Source organism: Struthio camelus, chromosome 18 (genome assembly GCF_040807025.1).
Source record: "Struthio camelus isolate bStrCam1 chromosome 18, bStrCam1.hap1, whole genome shotgun sequence".
Lineage (NCBI taxonomy): Eukaryota > Metazoa > Chordata > Aves > Struthioniformes > Struthionidae > Struthio > Struthio camelus.
The window spans coordinates 7,648,260-7,670,846 of record NC_090959.1 but is presented as its reverse complement, the minus strand read 5'-3'; the positions used below and the strand labels follow the sequence as shown (position 1 = coordinate 7,670,846).

Below are 22,587 nucleotides of genomic sequence, written 5' to 3'. Positions count from 1 at the left end.
GCTGCTACGTTACTCTGAATCAAAAAGCAGATCGCTTGGGTGCTCTGAGAGCAAGACAGGATGACAAGGAGCAAAAAAGGTATTTGATACCCCATCACCTTGAAGGGAGTCCCTGTGTACAAGTCTGTTTCCTCCATCTCCGCTAATCCTAAGCGCCCAGAGTAGGAGTTCCCACCAGGAGAAGGGAATTAGACTTTCTCGAGGACGATAATCCATTTAAGTACAGCACTTATTAGGAGACTCGGCACTTTTCCAAGTGAGTGGCTCACAGCCCTCCCTCTCCCGTGTGCCCAGCAGGGCAGAAACTGGTCCCCTGTCTCAAGAGGGCCGAGCCATCAGAGCAGAGGGGCTCAGAGCCACACACCCCAGAGCAAGCTGCTGTTCCCCCATGTCTTGCTTATGCCAGAGCTGTTTTAGTTTCAAGTGGCATGAAATCACCTGCAGCCTTGCTCCCAGGGCAGCTGATCCCAGGGCAAGTGGAACAGCTCTACTCCCACTTGAAAGCTGGCATCAGTTGAGTTAGTTTGAAGCTTGGTCAAGCAAGACTCCATACACATTGCTGCCTTATGTCCGAGGGCGTGGGGACATACTGTTGTCATAAGGAGATATGCACAAGCCCATCTCTACCTCCCCTCTGTCCCTTCTGGCTGCATGGCTGTTCTCAAAGCCCCACCACAAACCTAATCAGCAAAGCAGCAGAGAAGGGATGGACTCACCTCCCTGTGCCATGCTGGATCTGCTTTACTTACCTAGAAGAGCTTTAATATTGGGTAGCTCTAGAAACCAGGTGACGCTGGTCCTACCGAAGTCATTTGTGTGTGTCAGACACCAAAGACAGCTTGGAAGTAGCTGACAAAGTCCCTTTGAGCCACAGGCTACCACTAAACCAGTTCCCAGCATGCCTTCCCCTTTGGTAAGCCAAGAAGTTACAAAAACAGGGGCTCCTTGTTACCCAGTTCCCAAAGGTAATCTCAAATCAGAAGGAGTCAAAAAAAGCAGATTTTAGGAAGTACCAGTTTATTCAAGCAAAAAATAAAATAAATCGGTAACAGTGGAAAATCCCCAAGACCAATTACACAAGAGAATCTAAACATCCAGAGACACAGACACTGCTCCCGCCTTCCTGGTAGCGCTGACCATAGGCAGTTGAAGTTCTCCCAGTCTATAGTGAACTCTGAACAGTTTGTTTTGTTTGTTTTGTTGCTTTTGTTTTAAAAAGTGTCTCAGAGCCTGTGGCTTCCAGGAACAAGCTTGTACTGGAACCAAGTAAGGGAGTCAACCTGGAGGAGGAGCCTTGGGAAAAGTCCTCTGGCACTGATGACTCCGTACATCACTCCTCCGATATCCCCACTTCACTAGCCTAGAACTGACAGCACCAGAATTCCTTTGTTCTATTGCCTCTAAAAATTTGGTCCCCAAGCACAGTCTCTGTAAGAAGGCTTGAGGAGTTAATGAGATTTTTTTTAAAAAAAAAAAAAAAAAAAAACAATCTTCACAACCCTTTGCTTTTGTACTCCCTACGAGATCACTCAAATTGAGGAACTCGCACCCAGATGGTATCCTAACACACTAACTGCTGCAATAGGACAAGATTTGCATAAAGTAGTTCTGTAACTCCTTCCTGAAACAGAGACCTAGGACACACACATTATCCCTCCCTCTAGGAGCATTTGGGGGAATTGGCCTGACTCTCAGAGGAAGGAGCTATTTACACGATACATTAAAGACCCATTGCAGGAGGTTCAGAGCTAGCAATGTGCAAGAGCTCAGAGTTCCTGCATGGGAGATATCACCCAGGCAGACTTCTAGCTACCAAAGTCAACCTTCTGCAAGAGGCAGGGACTCAGCACGGTACCACTGGGGACTCCACAGTTGAGGCAATCTGGATAATCCCCAAGACAGAGACCTACTTCCTCCGTACTGTGAGCTGCCAGCACTTGCTCCAAAGCAACCCCAGAAAGAAGATGCAGACCTGAGCTCCACCGCATCACCTACTGCAGCCTGCTTCCAGGGCACAGCTGTGAGTGGGATGGCACTGCCCTGGGCCTGAATTGGGGCACTACGGGCCCCCAGGACTCGGCGGCCATGCACCAGGACCCAGCCGCCTTCACTAGCGCAAGACCGCTTGCACTCTAGACAAGACACCGGACAAACAACAGTACAAGCTAGATCAAACCTCTCACACACGGTAAGGCTGCTGAAGAAATAACTCCAGCCTTTTCACTCTTAACTGCATTTTCAGTAAAATATATAATATATAGCTCTATAGGACCGATTATAATATATTACAGACTAAAAATACTCTTGTCTTTTCCCTACTTCAATCATATTATGAATCCAATTTTGCATACAGATTAAAAGTTATCGCCTTGAATTTATAATTAAAATTCACAGAATAAAGCTTAAATAGTTTCCACAGAGACTCATTATATTAGTGTTTTACATAAAAAGGATAAGAGTTACTAAATGAGAAGAGCAGCCATTTCAGAAACTATAAATAGTTCTATAAAAAAGAAAAAAAAATCAAATCCAAAAATAGTTACAGGAAAACCATAAATATCTTTATCCTCTACAGTAGCTGCTATAGAATTAAAGAAATCTGTAACACATTGTAGCTAGCACTGCTTCAGTTTGGAATATGAATCATATAAAACACATATCTAGAGAAATGCCCAGCCAAAGGAAACACAAAGGGATTGAAAAAATAAATCTGAGGAAATTAAAAAAGTAGATTTTTTTTATTTCGAAACAATTTCTACAAACTTTATATAAACATTAGGCTATTTTCTTTAAAATTTTGTTATAAAAATCCTACAAACAATCCTAAAAAGGTAAGAGACTGAAGGCAAGGAAAGGGTGTTGTCATAGCCAAACAAAACGGACCGTCCTGATTTCACAGACTAATGACCCTTGCCTGGGGCCAACAGGAAGAGATAGAAGTCTCCTGGGGAAAAATGTTCCCATAGGCCCTTTATGGCATTCAAGGATTTTTAAGCCCTAAGGGCTCTATACTCCCTGATAAGGCAACATTATCTGTAGTGTAAGAGATTCATAAATAGTTCTCCACAAAAAAGCTTCACATCAGCCTGCTACAAGACATCTATTAGCGAGATTTATAAAACAAAAAAAGCCATCTTCTATAGAGGAAGCCAATCTGAGCGCTGCATACTGGATGCAAACACATGGTGTTCACTTCCATGCGGTCTGTTTTGTGTTTATATACCCTCTACCAAACCAAGCAGTGAATTTGGCATCTTTATTATTTTTACACTAGCTTTAGAAAAAATACACTTTTTTCAGACTCTTTGTATTTCATTGGGCCCTTGATAGCTGAGCAGGGTGAGAAGGGTCATGGAGAAAGTTCCCCCACCCCAAGTCACTTTGAAATTCAATCCAAAAAGAGCATTTATTTGTTCAGCATGTCTCATCTGAGGGCACACTGTTTCCATACAGTCTGTCTGTCCCTTGATGGGCACAAGGTGCTGCTGAGCTTTAAGCATAGAATTCATTTGTAGGGGCTTTCTTGTAGATTGGTTTCCTCCCAAGGTCGTAGCTTCCTTCATCCTTTTTCTTCATACGATAGACTAAGAGGAGGATCAGGAAGACAGCAAACAAGAGGCCCACTGCCCCTCCTGCAATGAGAGCTGGGAAAAAGAGCATGGATTCAGTGTAAACTCTTGGACAACTCCAGATGTCAGCTACATCTCAAAGTCTGCTTCACCAGTACCAACCCCACAGAGCTGCCTCTGTCACTTTTGCCCATGTGCCTATCACTGTGCGCTCTGGCATTTTCAGCAACAGCAGATGTTACTGGGGAACACCAGAAATTGCTTTTCATCCAACCATAGAATAAAATCACATGTTCCACATTAACTAGGTCGAGCTAATCTTTGAGGTAGTGCAAGAAAGAGGTTTTCTTAACAAGGCATCCTCTCCACTCAGAGGCACAAAATAAAAGAAAATCAGTATCAGCTCCACAAAAATGATTTGAACCCTCTGCTAACTAGCTGTGCAAGCATAGTTGCTTAAATTAAACAGCAATATCTCCCCAAAAGCAAAAACATTTCTCCTCTCTTCACATCTTGAGAGGCCAACAACACTTAAAAATTAAGTTTATCTTTTGCTGTGACACCTATATATGGCACTAAATTTTTTTTTTTTTTTTTTTTTAAGCTGGCTTCAATAGCCACTCTTCCAGTCAGTCCTCCAGGTGCAAAAAATGGCTGTACACTGGAAAAGTGACTGAGGTGTGCACCAGGAACATTAGGCCAAACACGTGATGAAACTTGCCTTGGGAAAGATCTTTCCCAAGTGCTGAGGAGTAGCCAGTCACTTGGTGTTGCTCTAGATAGAGCAACTAAGATTCATATCAGTTGACTAGGTGCTTAAACCCTTACAGCAGTTGTTTGTTTTCTGGTAAGCAAGGTGCTTGCTCAGAAATGGCAGGACTTGGGCAGCTGGAAAAGTGCCTTCGTTTAAAGTTCATGATTATGGCCAGATAAGCCTCCAGTTGAAGCAGGCTAGCTGCACAGCAGCACAGGAGCCTTCACAGGACTTGCATGGCATTTCCCTAAGCCAACAGCCAGATGGCTGGCTCAAAAACAAGTTGATCCCTCACCCCATCAAGAAAAGCAGCGTGCTTCTTTGCCTTTTAAGGATTCAAAGGCAGAAGTGACCCTCCTACAGCCAGTCCCAGAGGTAATGCATCACACTCCCCCGTCAGAAGGGAACGGACCCCAAAGAGACAGCAAAGAATGCAAGCCCTTTCGATTTACAGTAGTAACTATTCATCACTAGAGTTCAAGGACAAGGTAGAGTATTACCTGTAAGCACTTCTGTTCTTTCAAAGATGCTGCTGTTGGCTGTGCTTGCCATGGAGACCTTGTTGGACAGGTTCTCTTCCACAGGTAAAGCTTTGTCTGGAATGATTTCATTGTCCACCATCGTGTTTCTGTCCTCACCTTCTATCTTTCTCTCAGTATCTCCAGGGATATAATTGTCAGCTATCTAAAGAGTAGAGACAAGCCACACCCGTCAGTAAGCAGCACCCAAGCCTACCTACAATTGAAAGCAGGAGGGCGTGCAGGGGAAAGAAAGTTTGCTTAGTGCATTACGAGTACACTGTTCCTTCACATGCAGATAGATTCATCTTGAAGCCATGTTTTGCAGGGGGAAGGGTATTCAGAAAGCTTCAGAGACAGGTCAGAGTAGCTATACACTGTTCAAGAAAGGCAAAAGCAACACCTACCACAGGACTATCCGCGGTGGTTGGAGACAAGGCATCTTCAGAGTCTATGTAGTCTGCAGAGGGGGGGAAAAAAAAAAAAAAAAAAAAAACAAAGGGTACACTGAATTTCCCTCTGATTACAGGCCATTCTTCCAGAGCTCTGATGCTTCCAGCAACACCAGCAACTGCAATCAAACCAGGACTCTTGTTCTATCCTGACTACAGTTCCCACTTATCTACTAGTACTTTCACCGCTTAACGACTTCGATTGCACAAGACCACGAGACAATCTCAAGACCAGCAACTGTTCCATGGGAGAGAGCTTCAGCTATACACATTGGCTCCTGCTGCATATTATCAGGAGTTGCTCTGCAAAGCAGGTCTGCTATAGCATGCTACATTAATGCCAGTGGAAGGCAATGTTCTTACCACCCATCCCTGAAGGCTGGTTTGCCAACCCTCTAGCTATCAGATCTGCCCATACATGCCAGATACTAACTTCAGCACTTTTTTTTCCTTTAGAGGACACAAGTCTTCACATAAAGGGGACACAGAGCTGCTGAAACTGGTTGGGGCAGGGAGCTTTGCCTGTCACAGAGAGTTCACTTGAACACCAGCTAGTCCTTCGCCTTTAAGCCTCAGATTAGAATTTTTTCCTAAGTCTCTCAGGAGTCTTAGGGAGTTCAACAGGAAAAAGGTCCAGCCAGTGCAATGCCTTTTCACTTGCAATAAGATGAGCCTGGCTGGACTTCATCTATCCTCACCGAGTGATTCAACATCACGGTACAATCACTTTTGCTGTTCTCCTCTGCAAGTGCTTAGGATCTATATGGCTTCCTCATCTTCACCTGACACACTGTAGTTCCCGCTGGAGCTCTGGCTGTGCCCTTAGTCCATCATTCGTAACTGCTGGCCCCAGGAAGCGTTGTAGAGCATGAACAGAGAGAGCCATTTTCCCCCCTTACCTCCAGAACCAGATGCCTCATGTTCATCTAACCCATCAGAAGTTAAGTGAAGCTTGAATTCACCAATGTCTTCATCATCTGGCAAGTCTCCAGAGGCAAACCATCTGGCATCCATGGTCTCAGTTTCTCTCACCTGAAAACGGGAGGGAGAAGCGTTAAGTAACAAGCAACTAGCCAAGACAGTTTCACAAAAGGTCAGGAGTTCAGATACTGTGCTGAGCACATCACTTCCATCACAAGAACGTTAAATGCTGAACTTCCTCTCTGCCTACAGCATGATCTTCATTGGCCTGGAAATAGCTGAATTCCCCTAAAGTTTCTCAGAACAAAAATAGGAGCCTGTCTGGGAGGGGAATTTCCTGAGGGCAGCAGATTCAGCAGGTTCACTTTAGCAATCAGAGGGTAAAACTATTACAACAGGATCTTGGTCAGGAGTTTGTAATAAAAGCCTTTAGAAGAGCACTACCTACAGATTGTCATAAAGGTAGATTTGGAAGGACTTGCTATACTCAGAGAATGAACCTGTTACTATAGCAGGAAAGGTCAGTTTATTGCATAGCACTGAAACTTCAGGTCAAGGCAACTGTTGCTTCCTGCACTGAGAAGCAACCTACTTTACCACCCAAGGGTTAAAAACTGGCCTGTCAGTTCAACAGAATTGCAGTGCAATATAGTATGACGACGTTCAAGAACATTTGCTATCAGTATTGACTTGCCTGAAGGAAGAACTTCCCCTGCCTCACCTCCTAAAACTCATGTAAACAAACAAGTCTGTAGCTTGAAAATGAAGTCCATGATACTGGGGTCAGATGCACGTTAGCCAAATAGCAGCACAGGAAAGGCAGCCTGCCAAGCTTGCAAAGGAGCAAGGCCAGAAGAGCCAGCTGCTTTGCCATGACAGCAATTTATTGACCAGAACTCATTTGCACTTGGGCCTTTGAGGAGCCACAGGTCCAAACGTCCTGCCCTCACTAAGATTATGCAATGCCTCAGAACTATTTCTCCAGACCCCATAACCCTGGAGCCAGCCCTCATGAGGGTACCACAGATACAAGCTCACAAGTTGCCCAACACAAACCCACAGATTCCAACAGCTCCGGCTGCTTCTAATTCCACAGCCATAAAGTCATCTGCTTGGTAGGGGACTTAACCCCTTCCCTAAGGCCAGGCATGCAATGCAGACAGATGGGTCCTACTGCCAGGGGGTAGGCTTCCAAAATGCTTTCATGCCATCCCCAAAATTGCTCCATCCACTACAGAAATACTGGGAACAGATTTTTTTTTTTTTTTAAAAAAAAAAAGTTTCCTGGCCCTTTGGTTTAAGTCCTGAAGGTTTATCTGCCTATCAAAGTGTTCTTAAATAGGCACAAAAGAACACGTACCTTTATTCCACAGCCCTGTTCCTATGGGAGAGCTCTCAGCTGTGCAGGTTAACCACAAATGTAATTACAATTCTGAGGGGGTAGAAGAGCACAAAGAGTTGTGGGGACTATTAGAACTGGGACTGGCCACCTCAGCCCTGATGCCTGCTGCTTTATCAGAGTATGAGGCAGCTCCAGTGGCTCAGAGCAGCTTTGCTGCTAGCCCAGGCAGGTGTGGCCTGTTGTACGGACCAGCAGTGAGATAGGCTGACGAATTGTATCTGCTATTGATCTTCCAAGTGACAGTTAGCAATCAGCCACAAGCCCTAAGTCAGCTTCCCCTTCCCACAGTCCCAGCCCTGTTTCTAGCCTAGATTTCCCTACTCATTAGCATACTGGTCTTGCCACAAACAAGTGCCTTATGGCCAGAACAAGATGTTTCTCCTTATATCCCAAGTTTTGCATAAGGAGAAGTGACTACTGCATGTGCTTCTCATTAGTTTATTCCGGCATCTTTGGTTTCCCCAGCAACTCTGCTGGAGGACAACCAAATGAATAGCCTAGAGGGCACAAAGTGCTGAGGCCAGCTCTCCTCCTAGACCCTGCGTCTCCACTCTGCCCAAGCCTGGCACTAGGTGATGGGAAGAGGATTGAGGAGGAAGGACAGCTGGAAAGAAAGCCTCTCTCAGCCTGGAACTAGGCATTTCTAACATCATGATCACTTGCTCCAAGGCACATTCATCTCAAGACATCTGAAGCCCAGCCAAAGCCAAACACGTAATAGAAACTGCTGCCAGAACGCAGTTGCTGTTCCCACTGCTGCTTGTGGCTGTTTCATCAAGGAGCAGGAAGAGATCGATTCCAGTTTGTCACAGGCCAAGCTTCAGCAGCTCTGCTTCACCGAGCCAGGACGCTCTGGGGCCAGGGACCATGTTTGCAGCAGATCTGTACAGTCAGACTGCCGTGCCAGGGCAGAAAAATGTTGGCAAGAGCACCGTGCTGAGCCGCACCCCTGTGCCAGCTCACTCCATACTTTGTTATGAATCATGGCCAGCTCATGTCCTAACGGGGGAGGCTCAAGAAAATCCACATTTAGGCCACCAAGTGGCTGGACACCAGGCTGGCCTTATCAGATCAGCCCAGGCATGAGCAAAGCCATGGCAGACAGCCACGGCGATTACTACACGCTGTGGAATGCACCAGGTTTGGCTATCAGAAAGCCCTATTTAAATCAGGACAGACAGTGTTTACAAGCCAGGGGACATAACAAGGAAATTACTGACTCACAACCACAAACAAGATTATATGGGAGCGTTCCCTGAACTCACTCTTCATCATCCTCTTGTGCAAGGACAGGGGAGTTCCTAGAAGCCAAGGGAGCTTCTCAGACTCCGTACAGAATGTTTTTCTGGTGGGCAGCGAGCCTCATTTCACCAATTCATCCAGCAGCTTCTCCCTGAATCACAGGGAAGCTAGAGGATTGCTGAGCATCTCGGTATTTGTCCTCTAGTTTTCAGGATGTGCTCTCCTAGGGAGCAAGCTCCTCCAGCAAGCTGGGGGCAGAGGCGGCGGTGCAGCGCTCTGCCCAGGAAGAGTTAACACCGGAGGGCCGGTATCCGGCGGGCAGCTCTGGAGCAGGCACATTCCTTGCATACACACCTGCGAGAAGGCACACAGGCAGTTCAGAGACAAAGCAAGGGCTCAAGGTTGCCAAGTGTCACATAAAGAGCTTCCCAGAGAACTGCTCAGAAAAGGCACCCCTGTCCAAGAGGGGGACGATTCACCCTCCCCCGCAAGCCAGGGGCGCAGGATCCCCTGAAAGGCACCAGGAAAGGGTGCCCGCGCTTCCTCTCAGCGGGCAGGCTGCGGCCACGAGGAAAGAGCCGAGAGGCTGCAGCAGAACAACGTTCACCTCTCGCCAAGTCGTCTTTGGCCACGTTCAGCTTAACACCTTCAGCAACTGCCAGCTGGAGAAGGGCATCGGCGCTGCTCGGAGGCTGTTTGCTACCACCTGTTATCCCAGGACTGGAGCCAGGCCAGGAGCTTGCTGGGAGAGCCGGGCTGCACGGCTCTGCAGCCCCACCTTGCCCCAGCAGCTGAAGTCAAGCCCTACTATTCACATGCTCCTCTCTAGGAGAGGTCTTTACAGAAATCTGCCCTTTCTGCAGGAGCCTAGTTCCAGGATTTCTTCCTGACGTTAAGCAGCTTTTATCCCCAGTAAGCACCGAGGGGGATTAACCAACATGCTGGGGGGCAGAGCAGAACCTTGTCCTGCCTGCCAGTAGCAGAAAATAAAAGTGTATTCCCTGCCAGGCAGCCAGCACATCAAGCACATGAGTGCCAAGCGTCATTCCCGGAAAAGCTGGGCACAGAGGTCTCATGTTTGAGCCCAAGACAGGCTGCGCTACTGGATGAAGTCAGATGCCGTTTGCTCTGCTCCTGCAGTGCCTGCACAGAAGTCACCCCCCTCGAGCCCGCAGGGCTGCTGGGCTCCATCCCTAGCCTGCCCCACTCCATTTCACACTCACTTACAGACAGCTTACCACCAGCCTCTTCTCAAAGCAGAGATGTTTACTGCGGCAGTAAAAAAGATTTGTCTGTGATGTGACTTTCCCCAGCTGCTGGCTAGTTCTAGGAAGCAGAAAAATCCAGGCAGCTCCCTGCCCCAGCCCACATATCCTCACACATAAACAAAACAAAAAAATGTTTCGGGGCAGGGACAGTTTTCCAGACGGGGAATTGGCTTCTAGGGCCGCCCATTGTCTCTGATCAAACACACCAGTGTTTGAGTTCATTAAATGCTTCTTTGAAGGCTGATAGCAAGCGAGCTGCAAAGGGAGTGAGGTCTGCAGGGAGGCAGGCGTCTGAAGTGCAGGGAGCTCTTTATCTAGTTTATAACTCGGTAATGGAGACCGAGCGCTGGCTGCAGTGTCTCCCTGCCCAGCACTGTGTACACAAGTCTAGGAGTAAACAGGAGCAAGGTGAAAGTCAACCTTTCCTAGACAAAAGAACATGGAGCCGGGCCAAGCCGGGAGGTGGCAGAAGGGGAAGAAGGGGCAGAAGTGCAGACCTATTAACTCTTTGCAGCCTGCACGGACAGGTAAACGCAAGCTGCTCCCGTGGCTTTTGCCAGGTGCTCTGTACTCCAGGACAGCTGTACTGATCATTTTTGTTTCACTTCACCCTACCAGGGTTTAAGAACTGGATCTCAGGCTACCAAGAAAATCCATGACACGCGCCGCAAGTGTATTGAGGGATGTTCTACAGTCAGGACAGGTCTCCAGCCAAGGAGATCCACAGAAAATGCCCTATGTTGAAGGAAGATTACCATACAAGAGCAGACGGGGGCATGCACGCTGTCTGCTAAAAGTCTGCAGGCAGAGCTTTTCCCGATCCGCATCGATTAGGAGTTTACTGGACAGCAGGGTGTGATTCAGTGAGTTTGGTGCTCACACGCTGCCATCAGGACTATGCCGGGTACTAGTTTGGGTGCTTGTTCTGAACTGTGTTCCAGAATGGGCCGAGCTGAAACAGTATCACACAAAATATCCTTCCCGGACCTGTGGGGTCACAGGTAGATGCCACCTTACATCACTGTACTATGCTACACACCTACATCAACTTGGGAAGAAAGGGCTCTTGCACAACACAGAAGCTGCCTGCACGGCTCAGCCCTGGAGCACTCTCACAAAGGCGTCACGTTGGCCCTCCTGCTGCTCGCTGTCCCACATCGTGGGCCAAAGAGCGCTGAACTCAGTTCTCCAGCGTGAGGATGCAACGCACAGCGGGAGAGCAAACGCTGCTCACTCAGCAGGGCTTTTCAGAGAAGCTCCGTGCCCATCTCAGGGCTGACATTTCACCACTGGACCCAGCTGGCCAGAGCACCTCAACACCAACCCAACTGCTAAATTCACAGTGGGGGAGTCCCACTGTAACACCTGTAAGGCTCACCAAGGCTTGACATGCCAACAAATCCCTAGGTATCAATTATAGGAGAACCAAGGTGCCACGGTGTGCGCTGAGAGAAGCTCAGCTAAGAACAGAAACTCTGTAAACCAGCACACCTGGGACAGAGGATTTCCATATAGTTTCTTACTCCGAGCCCTTACAGGAGCACACAAACCAGAACGGTTTTAAAGCTTATGCAAAGCGTGCAATGGAGCAGGAGTTAAGAGCAGAGCTCACCCCTTAAGCAGCAGCACAAGCAAGACGGCTGTTCAAAGCGGGCAAAGCCTAGGAGCCACGTAACACTGGAAACGGTGGCTCAGACCAGAGCCAGGCAGCTAAATAAAGCTCATCTCCAAGGGAGGGAGGTGTGCAGCCAGATAACAGGCAAAGACAGCTCTATCTTCCCGTCTTAATAAGCATTAAAAGTAAAGTTATTAGAAGCGACACGCGCTTCCAGCAGAGGCAACTCCTGCCAGGTTAGTAAGGGAAGGGGCTATCCTTCCCCTCAAACAACTCTTCACTCCCTTCCCTCCATGTTCCAGCTCAGAGCAGGGGGCAAACGTCACTTTTGTCCCGAGAGCAAAGCAAATACCATTATTTCAATCCAGGTCACACCTAATTCCTTCTCACATCAGCCACAGTTAACAAATCCACTTGTGCTCACTCCTCGCGCCCATGTTTAGAGGGTACCATTTTACCTTTAGTTCCTGGTCAATCCGTCCCACGTAATTCGCAGCGCACGTGGCCTGCGGTGGCCTGTGCGCCAAAGGAGAGAAGTTAATCAGCTTGCAGGCACACGCGTGCGTTTTGCTGCACGACAGGCTTGCCCCAGGCCTCCAGACACGGACAAATGCTACTGCGCCTTTGCTCCACGACGCTATTCAAGCGGTCCTGGAGCAGGACAGCAGGCACAGCGGTCTTTGGGCCAAGCTAGCCTTGCCTGTCTTCTCTCAGATAGCCACCCTAAGGTGCGCTCTAATCATAGTGAGCTGTAAAGATAAATCCACCACGTCCAAGGACTAAGGGGAAATTAAAGGCAGAAGTACAGGCCAGGGCTTGTAAGCAGCTCCTGCCTGGCAGCAGTAGGGACTGGCACTGCATCTCCAGGACCCCAGGACAAGCCATTGCACAACACCTTTTGCATTTGTACTTTGTAGTAAATAAGAAAGAAAAATATATATACACTGAATTGTACCTAGGAACATAGGCAAGGAGCCAGGCCTCGTTTAATAAGGCAGGGCAAGAGGAGCATGCAGGCTGACAAACCGTGCGTCAAGGTCATTTAAGAGAAGCATCCCCAGAGGCCCTGTCCAAGCAGGTATCTGTCTCTCCGCAGCCACATAACCAGTCTTGTGTGCTCAAATCCAGCAGATCACGCGCTCACCCAGGATTCACATCAGCTGCGCAGGGGCCGGTACGGTAACGTTGCCCCCGTCCAGCACTGACTAACGCAAAGGCTCAGCCGCAGTTACTCCCCCAGCCTCATGCTCCCGCCGCGGTTCTTTAAGCTCCGTCACAGCAAACGGCTCTCCTGGGGGCTCATGCGGCAGCGGAGCCGTAATCCCCGCGACGATTACACGGTAATCCGGGGCTCGGAGACTGAGCCGCTATGCCGGGCGCCTCTCTCGCAGCGGGCACGGACCTGCAAGCTCCCGGCTCCGCAAGCGCCGGGGAGCCGGCTCCAAACAGGTTTCCTGGCATTCAGCGTTACAAAGTCAAACCTCAGCTGGGCTTCTACCTCGTGTGCGTTTGCTTACGCGCAGCCTGTTCTCTTTGGGCCACGCTGTACACTCGTGCCTTTCAGGCCCTGCTGCAGAAGCAAACAGGAGGAGAAGGGACGGATTACAGAGGAACGAACCCTTGTTTACCTGCTCTTGCCCGATTATCGGCCAGGAGCAAAGCCATAAGGACCGAGTCCTCTGCCAGACAGGCGCATGCTGGGATCTGTTTACAGCAGCGGTGGCAAAGTAGTTGCTCTAAATCCTCAACACGGGGCTCCAAAGAGATGTACGGAGCCACATACACCGGAGCGGGAAGGAAATGACTCCAGCCAGACTAGATAAAGCCCAGCAGGCAGCTGCAGATGGCTGTGTGTCAATCACTTGCCCTGAAGCAAATGAAGATAAGAGTTTGGAAGAACACTGGAGGAGGGGAAAGCAGGCTCCCTTCTGACTTGAGAGGGAAAATTGTAACAGAGCCATTACCATCCCCTGAAAGGCTCTCCCAGTCCTGGGCAAGAATTCATACCTGCTTTGTGAAGAGATTTTGATACCGGTTACAAACCTAGTCCAAGCTATTTCACATCCTTCACCACCTAGGGTGGAATCCAGAGGCTGCACAGATCTGCTCTGCCAGGCTCCAACCAAGGTTAAAAAGGGGATTCAGTTTTTAGACTCCTGAGTCACGCTGAGGTGCCCTGCTCTAAATTAAGGGGCTCCCATCCCTGCCGGGGGGGGGGGGGGGGGAAGGATATAAAGGCCCCAGCAAGGCAGCTTTTCATCAGGGGTGATTTCTCATGCTGATACTTCAGGCTTGGGATGTTTACTATATCATATCTCCCCCCACCCCTGGAGGAGGTCTGCCCTTGGCTGCCCTTTCCTAGAGTATATCTGCACCCCAATATTTCCCCCAAGACGCACACTAGCAGAATTTCCACTTGGCAGGAGATGCATGACATGCTTTTTTGGAATCTTTAGTCTCCTTCATGCCAGAGCGTTAGCAAGATTAAGGCAGGCAGACACCAGACTTCAAAGGAAGCTCGACCAGAAGCACGGTGCCTTTCCTAGCTGGCTCACCATGCAGCTAATCTCAGCCTTTTTGTACAGTTGAGATGCCCAATACTGCACCTTACAAGTGCTTCCACTCCCACAATCCACTTTAATCTAATCAGAAGTAGTAGCCCAGAGATTCAGGCTTAGCCCATGCTCTCAAGCTCTGCCAGCACAGTTACGCTGTGCAGAGTTGTGCTCTGCTGGCTGAGCTACCAGCGAGACCTGCGGCACAGAGGAAGCTATCAGTAGGAAAGCACTCGAGACGGAATAGCTGTGCCACTCCACTATCAAGCTATAGCCATGTAAGCATTTATCCGAACAAACGTTTCAATGGCAGGGGTCTTCCTAGCTAGCTACAGCAGCAGAGGCTAATTTTTTTTCCTTTTTAAATATACATTGCTGACTAGCGCAGCAGTTGCCTCGGCTTCGGTTCGCAAAGCGGACACGAGGCTGCACTATCCCAGATAGCGCAGCTGCGTTACAGGAGACTTGTCTGTTCCCAGGAGCACTCTCCTCTCCTCGGGAGCTCCCGAGTTCAGGCCCTGATCTCTTCCCCCGGGAGAAGGGGCATGGCAGCAGGCAGCAGTTTTCCAGCACTCCCTTGTCCACCTCACTCCCTCCTTGGCTCTGGAAGTCCTGCACTCAGCTGGCCTAGCAAGTCATTTAGTAACCAACAGGCAGTACCAGCTCCTCACACTCAGCCTCAAGAAATTTAGAATTAGCGCCAAGATCAGCCCTCACATAAACAGTTTCCTGCAAGATCCTGGCTCCAGAGCCTGCTCCGGTGCACGCTGCGGATTTGCAGTAAATATTTATCTCACCGGGGAACACAGGCTTCCAAGCAAGAGCTCTTGACATCAGTAAGGGCTGCATTTCCAGCTGGAAGAGTAGACAGGAGACTGCTAGAAACTTCCACGTTTTTAAGGACAGCAGCCCGCAGATGAAGCCTCCGTCCCCTTCCTAGCACGACACTGGCCAGGACCAGTCCTCCAGCCGACGGAGCCCAGCTCCGCTCCGCTTCAGCACGGCAGGGTCCGGCCTCGCCAGGTGCCCTCCTTCCAGCCACGCTCCCCTCTGACCGGGCACCTCGCCTTCAGGAGCGGCCAAAATCCCGACGTGCGCCGAGGTTTCCGGCCAACTGCGGCATCTGGGCTATTTCACTGCAAGTCCCAGGCAGGCACTTGTACAGTGCCGTAATGAATGCATGTTAACACTTCTTTTTATCGCTACGGTTTTACGGTTTTACCGTAACGGCAGCTAAGGGCAGGCGGCAGGGTTAGCCTCCCAGCAAGGTAAACAAGGCAAGGCCCCCGCGCTTTGTCTCCGGGGGTTTTACAGCAGAGAGGTAGCGTGGTTTTAGTTACGCTGTGGTCGAGACACCTTTTCTCCCCTCAACAGTCAAGACAGAGCCTGAAAAACATCAGAAGGCAGAAATCCTTCCCAAGGAAGGCTCTGTTTTCACCGAGCAAACGCTGTTTGTTTAAGCAAGAGGAAACCTTGTTTTTGCTACACGAGACCGGCCGTTTGAGCAACAGTGTTACGGGCCTAGCAGGCTCCTTCCCAGCCCAAGGAGCGGCTCGCCCAGATTTTCATTAGCTGCTTTGATTTTTAAGTTATCCCAATAATTGGTCTAACAAGAGCCGCTCAGTGTTTTATAAGCAGAGTCTCGGCCTCAAAGGGTAAAACGGACAAGAGGCCGCTCTCTGCGTTTCCAGCAAAAACGAGACTTTTACAAGAAGCGCCAGGCAGCCTTTAGAAACCGAGAGGGACAGAGCTATTTCTTGTGTGTTTCCCCCTCCTACGCTGACATTTCGTCTAGATTCAGGACTAAGTATTTAACCTCATCCTTGAGGCTTTCCATTAGTTTGGCTTGCTTTGAGCGTTCGCAGTCATTCGAGACAGTATCGCTTCTTTCTCCTCTCCCCCATGCAACTCGCTTCCAGCTGCGGCAGCCCGAAAAATACAGCAAACCACGTAGCTGCTGAATCAAGTTAGTAGCTGCTCCAGACAAGGCCATTTTCGGATCTATTTTTGTCAGCGCTAACTCAGCTACTGCTAGCGACAGGACGTCAGAGACCGATAGCTTTTTACCCACCAAATCCCGTAGCCCCAGTCCAAGACAGATTAGACAAGAGGCAGCAGTTAAGATATTCGGCTCTACGGAGGACAGCACGGCCCGTCTGCCGAGGAGCAGCACCGGCTCTGCGTTCACCCCGCTTAGGAAGCGGTCCAGCTCTGCGCTGCAGCGGGAAGGAGGGGTGAGTCACTGCTTTGGGTAAGGGGCCAGAGCCCTTACTCAGATGGCCAGAGCTCCTACAGGTTGCTGCTGAGCCACGCGCTTGCCAGGAACCTCGAGTCAGAGCACGACTGCGAAGGATCGGAGCCGACGGCGACGCGCAGGAGACCTGAGCAGGGGCAGCAACGTGCACTGGACAGCCGGTCAGCAGGACGCAGGCACCCGCTCAGAGGCCAAGAAAACTAGAGGGCTGAACCAGTCCAAGAGCACAGCCCTAACTGCTCATTAGCATAGGATCTTCATAGCCTCTCGGAGCTCTAGCTTATTAGAAGTTAAAGAATTGAACTAGGCTGCCCTGTCCATCCAGGGCCACCAAGCCTAGTCTCATCACAACAGTCTCATTCTGGCGCAAGTCATTTGAATCCTTAATCTGAAGGGTTTGCATTCCACCGCGTCTCAGACAAACAGCCACACATGCGCCGGCAGCAGCCCGGAGGTCGGGCATACGCACGGCTTCTCCACACCACTTTGAAGCTGATGCAGTTAAAGCGCTACAAGCTTGAGGCTGCAAAAGCAGCCCAACCCGTCTGCTGTTTGGGTATAAAGGAACAAGCTGTACTGAGCGGAGAGGGGAAGCGTGCAGCTGTAAGGGATCTGGGAGCAGTCTGCAGAGGATAAATGTTAACGCAAGAGCGAAAGACGTGTTTTGAAGGATGCTCCATTTTGTCTAGCAGAAGTGATAGCTGGGGAATGCTGAGGCATGAGTGAGCCACAATAACTTAATCAAGTAATCTCATGAGTCAACTTCAGAGAAGTCACTTATTTTGCAGACACCAGAATCACAGGACCATACTGCCTTTATTGGTAGGGTCATTATGCAGACACCAAACTAAAAAAAAAAAAGTCAGTCCAGATGGTGTTTTTTGAAGACAGCAAAAAAAAAAAAAAAAAGCAGCAATTCTCCCGTTTGAGGGAGAACAACCTAACACACACAAGACATGACGCACCCTATTGAGAACCAGCAGCCAGCCCAGGGGATTCAAGCGGCCGGCACATTTTCAGCCGAGCACTCAGCAGCAACAGCAGTCGGAAGTATAAAGGGGAGGGAAAAAATAAATGCAGGCATACTGCTGAAGTTTATGCCCCGAGCAGCCAGCGAGATTCCCTCCTCTCCGCTGACACTGTGGAAGTCAAGTTAGCAGCCCTCAGCTTCGGGGTGGAAGTAGGACACAAACGTATCAAGAGGGCAGCCAGCCCCTACAGGCCACCGAGGCAAGGTCACATTAGGCTCCACTTCAGGCATGCGGAGAGGAGCAGTGAAGGGTCTCCCCACCCCAAACATTCAGACAGCCCAAGGCAATAGTAAAGCCATTAACACGGGTTGGAGGGGAGGAAGAAAGATAGATATGAGGGAGACACCTTCTCCACAGTTGTTGGGCTGGATGCTGGATGTTTGACGTGCCATGGCCTTGGGACACAACAGCAGGAGGGGCGGGAAAGAGCGCAGCCACATTGGCGTTACAGACTTTTAACTGCCTAGACTGAACAAGTCTGGTACGGAGAGTCTGAAACAGTACCACGCTCAGCCCAGAGCCGCTTAGGTAGGAGGGAAATCCAAGAGCTCTGAGGCGCAAGAAAGCGCTCTCCAGCACGGGAGCTGAGCAGCGGCGCAGGTTCCCTGGCAGTGCTCGACGCACCGCACGGGGGGCGACCGCTGTCACCAGCGGGGCCCGTGCCTTTCTAGCGTGCACAACATACTGGGCTGCACCTCTGAACTCACTCCTACCCCCTTCAACACCTTACAAGGGGCCAGAGAGGCTATTTCTTGCAACACGTGATGGGGGTTTCACCCCGACCGCTAGCTCCCAACTCGGCTATCAAGCCACAGGGTTCCTTCCCTTGGTTGTAGGACCAAGCAACATTGCCTTAGACTTTGTAACAGTTTGTTTTTCCTGTGTTTTCAGGGAGGCCCAAGCAAAAACTAGGATTTGTTCTGCGTGTTCAGCTGCCCTGTGGGCTTTCCAAGTCAGAAGGTAAAATAAAGTGAAACATGCAGATAGCAATGTCCTGATTTGATTGGGAGGGACAGATGAGAAACTGGGCAAAGAGCAGAAAGAACAGGCCTCGGGGATCAATGGCAGCAGGACAAGCCAAACCGGTTTTAACATTAATAATGCTGTACTACTTTCCAAACACAGTTATCATCAACAAGACACCAGCTTTGCCAATTTGAAGGCCTCCAAGCACAACTGCTTTAAACCAACAAACACAGAGCCCACAAACAGCACTAAGACTTCGCCCCCACCCCACCCTGATCAATCCTCAGCCAGAAACTTTTGGGGTGGATTTCTGCTCATCTCCACTGCTGGGACGAGGGTACACGAGGGTGATGCAACGCTGCATGGAGGCTCTCTGTGCTTACTTCAAGGCACAGAAGCAGGACTGCTGTATCAAACCCACAGCGCCTGTGCCCTTTATAACACTGCTACGATCCTGCTGAGCTCAGGCCAGTCACAGCCTCATTGCAGCCGGGACTAACACCAGGAGCAGCCTAAGCCAGCAGCAGGCAGGTATCTGCGCTGGGTGGAAATTCCCCTTGCTTACTTCCTGCGCTGCCAGAGGCCAACTAGAAGCTGCAAGCACAGGGGTAGCTTGCCCCATCCTTGAGGGTGCCATTCTGCCCATGCAAGGCAGAAGCACACCTCAAGATGTTATCAAACCCTCCCTGAACCACAGTGATCCCATGTTTTAGCTGAACTGGTGGCTTTCAGCTCCTCCCCATCTGCAGGCCCCTAAAGCATCTTCCAGAGGCACCACGTACTCGCACAGCGCGAGTGGACAAGAGTCCCTTTCCACGTGGCCTTTGCTCTTTGTCCCGGGACCACAGGAGATGGCAGGCTTCAGCTTTAACCTTCCCCCATCACGCTACATTAAGACGATGTTCTCACACCACGTTACTACGCTGTCGTAACGCAACCCACCCACGGGCTAAGCACAAACGTCACACTTCGAAACTTCAGTAACATTCCCCACCCTCTTACACATCCAAGATTGCTTCATGTGGAGAAATCCCATCTACACTAGAAAGGCACACAAGGGGGAAAGGAGCCAAGGCATTTTTGTTTGTACAGGCTTAGGGAAATATTCGAGCACAGAATTACTCTCAAAGCCACGCTCTTACATAAGCACAAGAAATACAATCCCCGTCTTGTTAAGAAACGGCTACCTGTCTTCACCCTTCCCGCACATAAGACCCGAGAGCCACATGCTGTGCAGCCCTGCACGTTTTGGCAGTGCTATTTTAAAGAGGGAGGAGTGCCAGCCAAGCTTTCCCCAAATCCTGTGTCATCCTCAGTCTCCTCCTCAATAGCCTGTAACCCAAACAATTTGTTTGCATAAGGCTTTTCAGTAGCTCAGCATAACAGCACAAGCACACAGTCCATCTCACTTAGCTTAGCTCATACCGACACATACGCCATACGAGCTCTATATAAGGATTTACAGACTACATCTGTTCAAAATTTGTCGTCTTTGCAGAAATCCGATGCTTGCAGGCCATTCAATTCCCTGGGGACACCAAGTTGCATTTCATACCAAACATGGTCAATGCAACTTCCAGATGCCTTCTGCCCCAAAGGTTTGCCCTGCTAGTTTGGGCCAGTTCTTGAATGAGCCATTCACATGCTGAACGGCAGGGATAAAGAAGCTAGATTAAAGTGGATTTGGACTGGTTGGTCTTAACAGAGGGTAACTGCCCATTACAACAGATGCTCTCTGTGGAAGAATTTTCTGCTATACAGCCAGCAACCCCCCTCAGCCAGGGTCCTTATTAGAGAGCAGCAGCAGCGCTGCACAGCAGAAACCGAGCGGCGGAGCATAAGCACTTGTGATCCACCAAGCCAGCCTTCAGTCCAGAAGGAAGCGATGTGGGTGATTAAACCTAGTTCTGAGATTCTCTGATCTCTTGCAATTATCTTAATCTCAACGGCCCTTTCAGGCTAGCGGAGGAATCTGACCTGGCTGCACCATCAGGAGGACAGACACACACAAACACAAGGCGGCAGAATCCTGAAATCTCTGCTTCACCAGCAACATCTCCACATATGCCCAGCTCGAAGCCACCAGACCTTTTCACTTCATTCCTGTTAAGAGATTCTTAAACTCCTCATGGTTAACAACCTCATTTTTCACTCCCCCTTGCAAGTGAGGAAGGTTTCATACATGTAAAGACACAAGGCATCAGCTCAATCAACTTCAGCTAAGACTGTGAAGCTATCCAGAAGCTGCAATGCACTACGTGTATCTAACCCATCACAAATTCACAATAAAAGAGGGATTAAAGGACTTAACTCTGTAACCAGCAGCTGGAGATCAAAGCCGTAATGGAGAAAGGTTCATTTCTATCACATTCCCATCTACCCCGTACTGCCCTACTCCAATTCCACCAGGCTTGATACAGAAAAACAAGAGGCTGCCCAGCGAGCCGGGGGCAAAAAAGGCACGTGAGGGGCAGCACAAGACACGGGGGGGGCTGCCAGCCACAGGGCGAGAGGTCCACCTGGGGCACGGCAAGGCCAGGACACCACTTCTCTGGCATCTGACCGAGGAAGCAGCGCGAAAGCCAGGGGGGAGGTAGGGGAACCGGCAGGGGCAACGGGAACTTTCCTCACCGCCATGCAGCCCCTTCTGCCCCCCCGCCCAGGGGAAGGGGCCGGAGCGCCCGGGCCGCGGAGCGGGGGCAGCCGCTGGCGCGGGGCGCAGGCACCTGCCCGCAGCGGGGCGGCCCCGCCGCGGGCTCCCTACTCACCGACTCGGCGGCGGCGGCCGCCAGCAGGAGGCCGAGCAGGAGGGCGGCGCGGAGCAGCGGCATGGCTGGGCGGGAGGGCGGCGCGGAGCACGGCGCAGCGCGGCGGGGCACTGCGCTGCCGCTCGCCGCCCCGACCCTTATAGCGGCGGCGCGGCGCGGCCCGGCCCGCGGGGGCGGAGCGCCGCCGCCCGGCCCGCCGGGGAAACCCGCCGCTCGGGGCGCAGCAGTCTCCGCGGGAAAGGGAACCCCGTAACAGCCGTTTTCACGGCATCCTACAAGTGACAGGAATCCTGCATTCACAGAACAACGCACACGGCTCGCTGTTCGACTCTGCGGGTGTCACCGCTGCGGTTAGCCAGCAGGGAAGTACAGCACCCAGTTTTCTTGTACGAGACGAAAACCGAAACTGCTCGGTCTGTTTCCTCTCTAAGCGGCAAGTGCAAAAAACACACAGAGATAAAAAAGGGAGAAAGCAAACCAACAGCACAAGTCTACTATTTCGGTTTCTCTTCTCTCACTAATAACTTGGCCTGAGGATGAGAATTTGCTTGCATCTATTGAAAGCATCCGTCTCAGCCCCCTCGACTCTCACGTTAGTTTGCATTTAGGCTCTATTTTGCAGAGAATCAGTAATTTCATTAATGGGGATGCAAGGCACAGATCAGAAAGCAGTTATGTGCCAGGAGCCCATCCTCCAGTTATGGATGCAAACTGTGCTAGAGCTGGTTCTCAGCCTGCTCCAGTCCTACAAAGCTATCCCAAGAGACCTTGTAGCATCCCCTGTGCCCCCTTGACACAATAACCTTCAAACTACAAAAAGCTCTAAGGTGAAGCGGCCTTCCCAACTGCCTGTTCCTTTAGGAAGAAATGGATACAGAGGGTGTGAGCAGAGGTTGAGAGGTTTCCTCAATGTTTTTTAGGACCGTGCCTACACACATGACTTCACTGCCCACCAGGAAATTCTCCCAGCAACGCTGTGGAGCTGGCTGGCTTCATATCAACTAACAGGGAACACTGCTCTGAGTTTTAAAAAAAGCTTGAAGACAGTATACATTATGGGTAGGAACCTGCAGAATATCAGGAGGGAGGCTGTGATGGAGTCTACCGTGGTACTTGAACCTCTGTGCTCAGGACAGTGAGGTATCACTAAACCTCTAGTTCACCTCAGCACCCAAGGCCACCGAGGCCCCAAGGCAGGGACCTATGTTGTGGGCTCGATTACTACCCTTCCTTATTACCTTTGCTTCCCCACACAGGGAGCAGTTGATGAAA

At 50.2% G+C, this 22,587-nt stretch overlaps 1 protein-coding gene across 1 annotated transcript; it reads right to left on the bottom strand.

Annotated features, from left to right (window-relative positions):
• Positions 1–1,470: 1,470 nt before the first annotated feature.
• On the bottom strand, positions 1,471–21,484 carry SDC4 (syndecan 4). The gene is made up of 5 exons (XM_068912198.1): positions 21,316–21,484; positions 6,193–6,325; positions 5,249–5,301; positions 4,824–5,007; positions 1,471–3,644 (listed from the first exon to the last, which is right to left on the bottom strand). The coding sequence occupies exons 1-5, from the start codon at positions 21,376–21,378 to the stop codon at positions 3,493–3,495; spliced, it is 585 nt and encodes a 194-aa protein (XP_068768299.1). The 5' UTR covers positions 21,379–21,484; the 3' UTR covers positions 1,471–3,492.
• Positions 21,485–22,587: the final 1,103 nt, after the last annotated feature.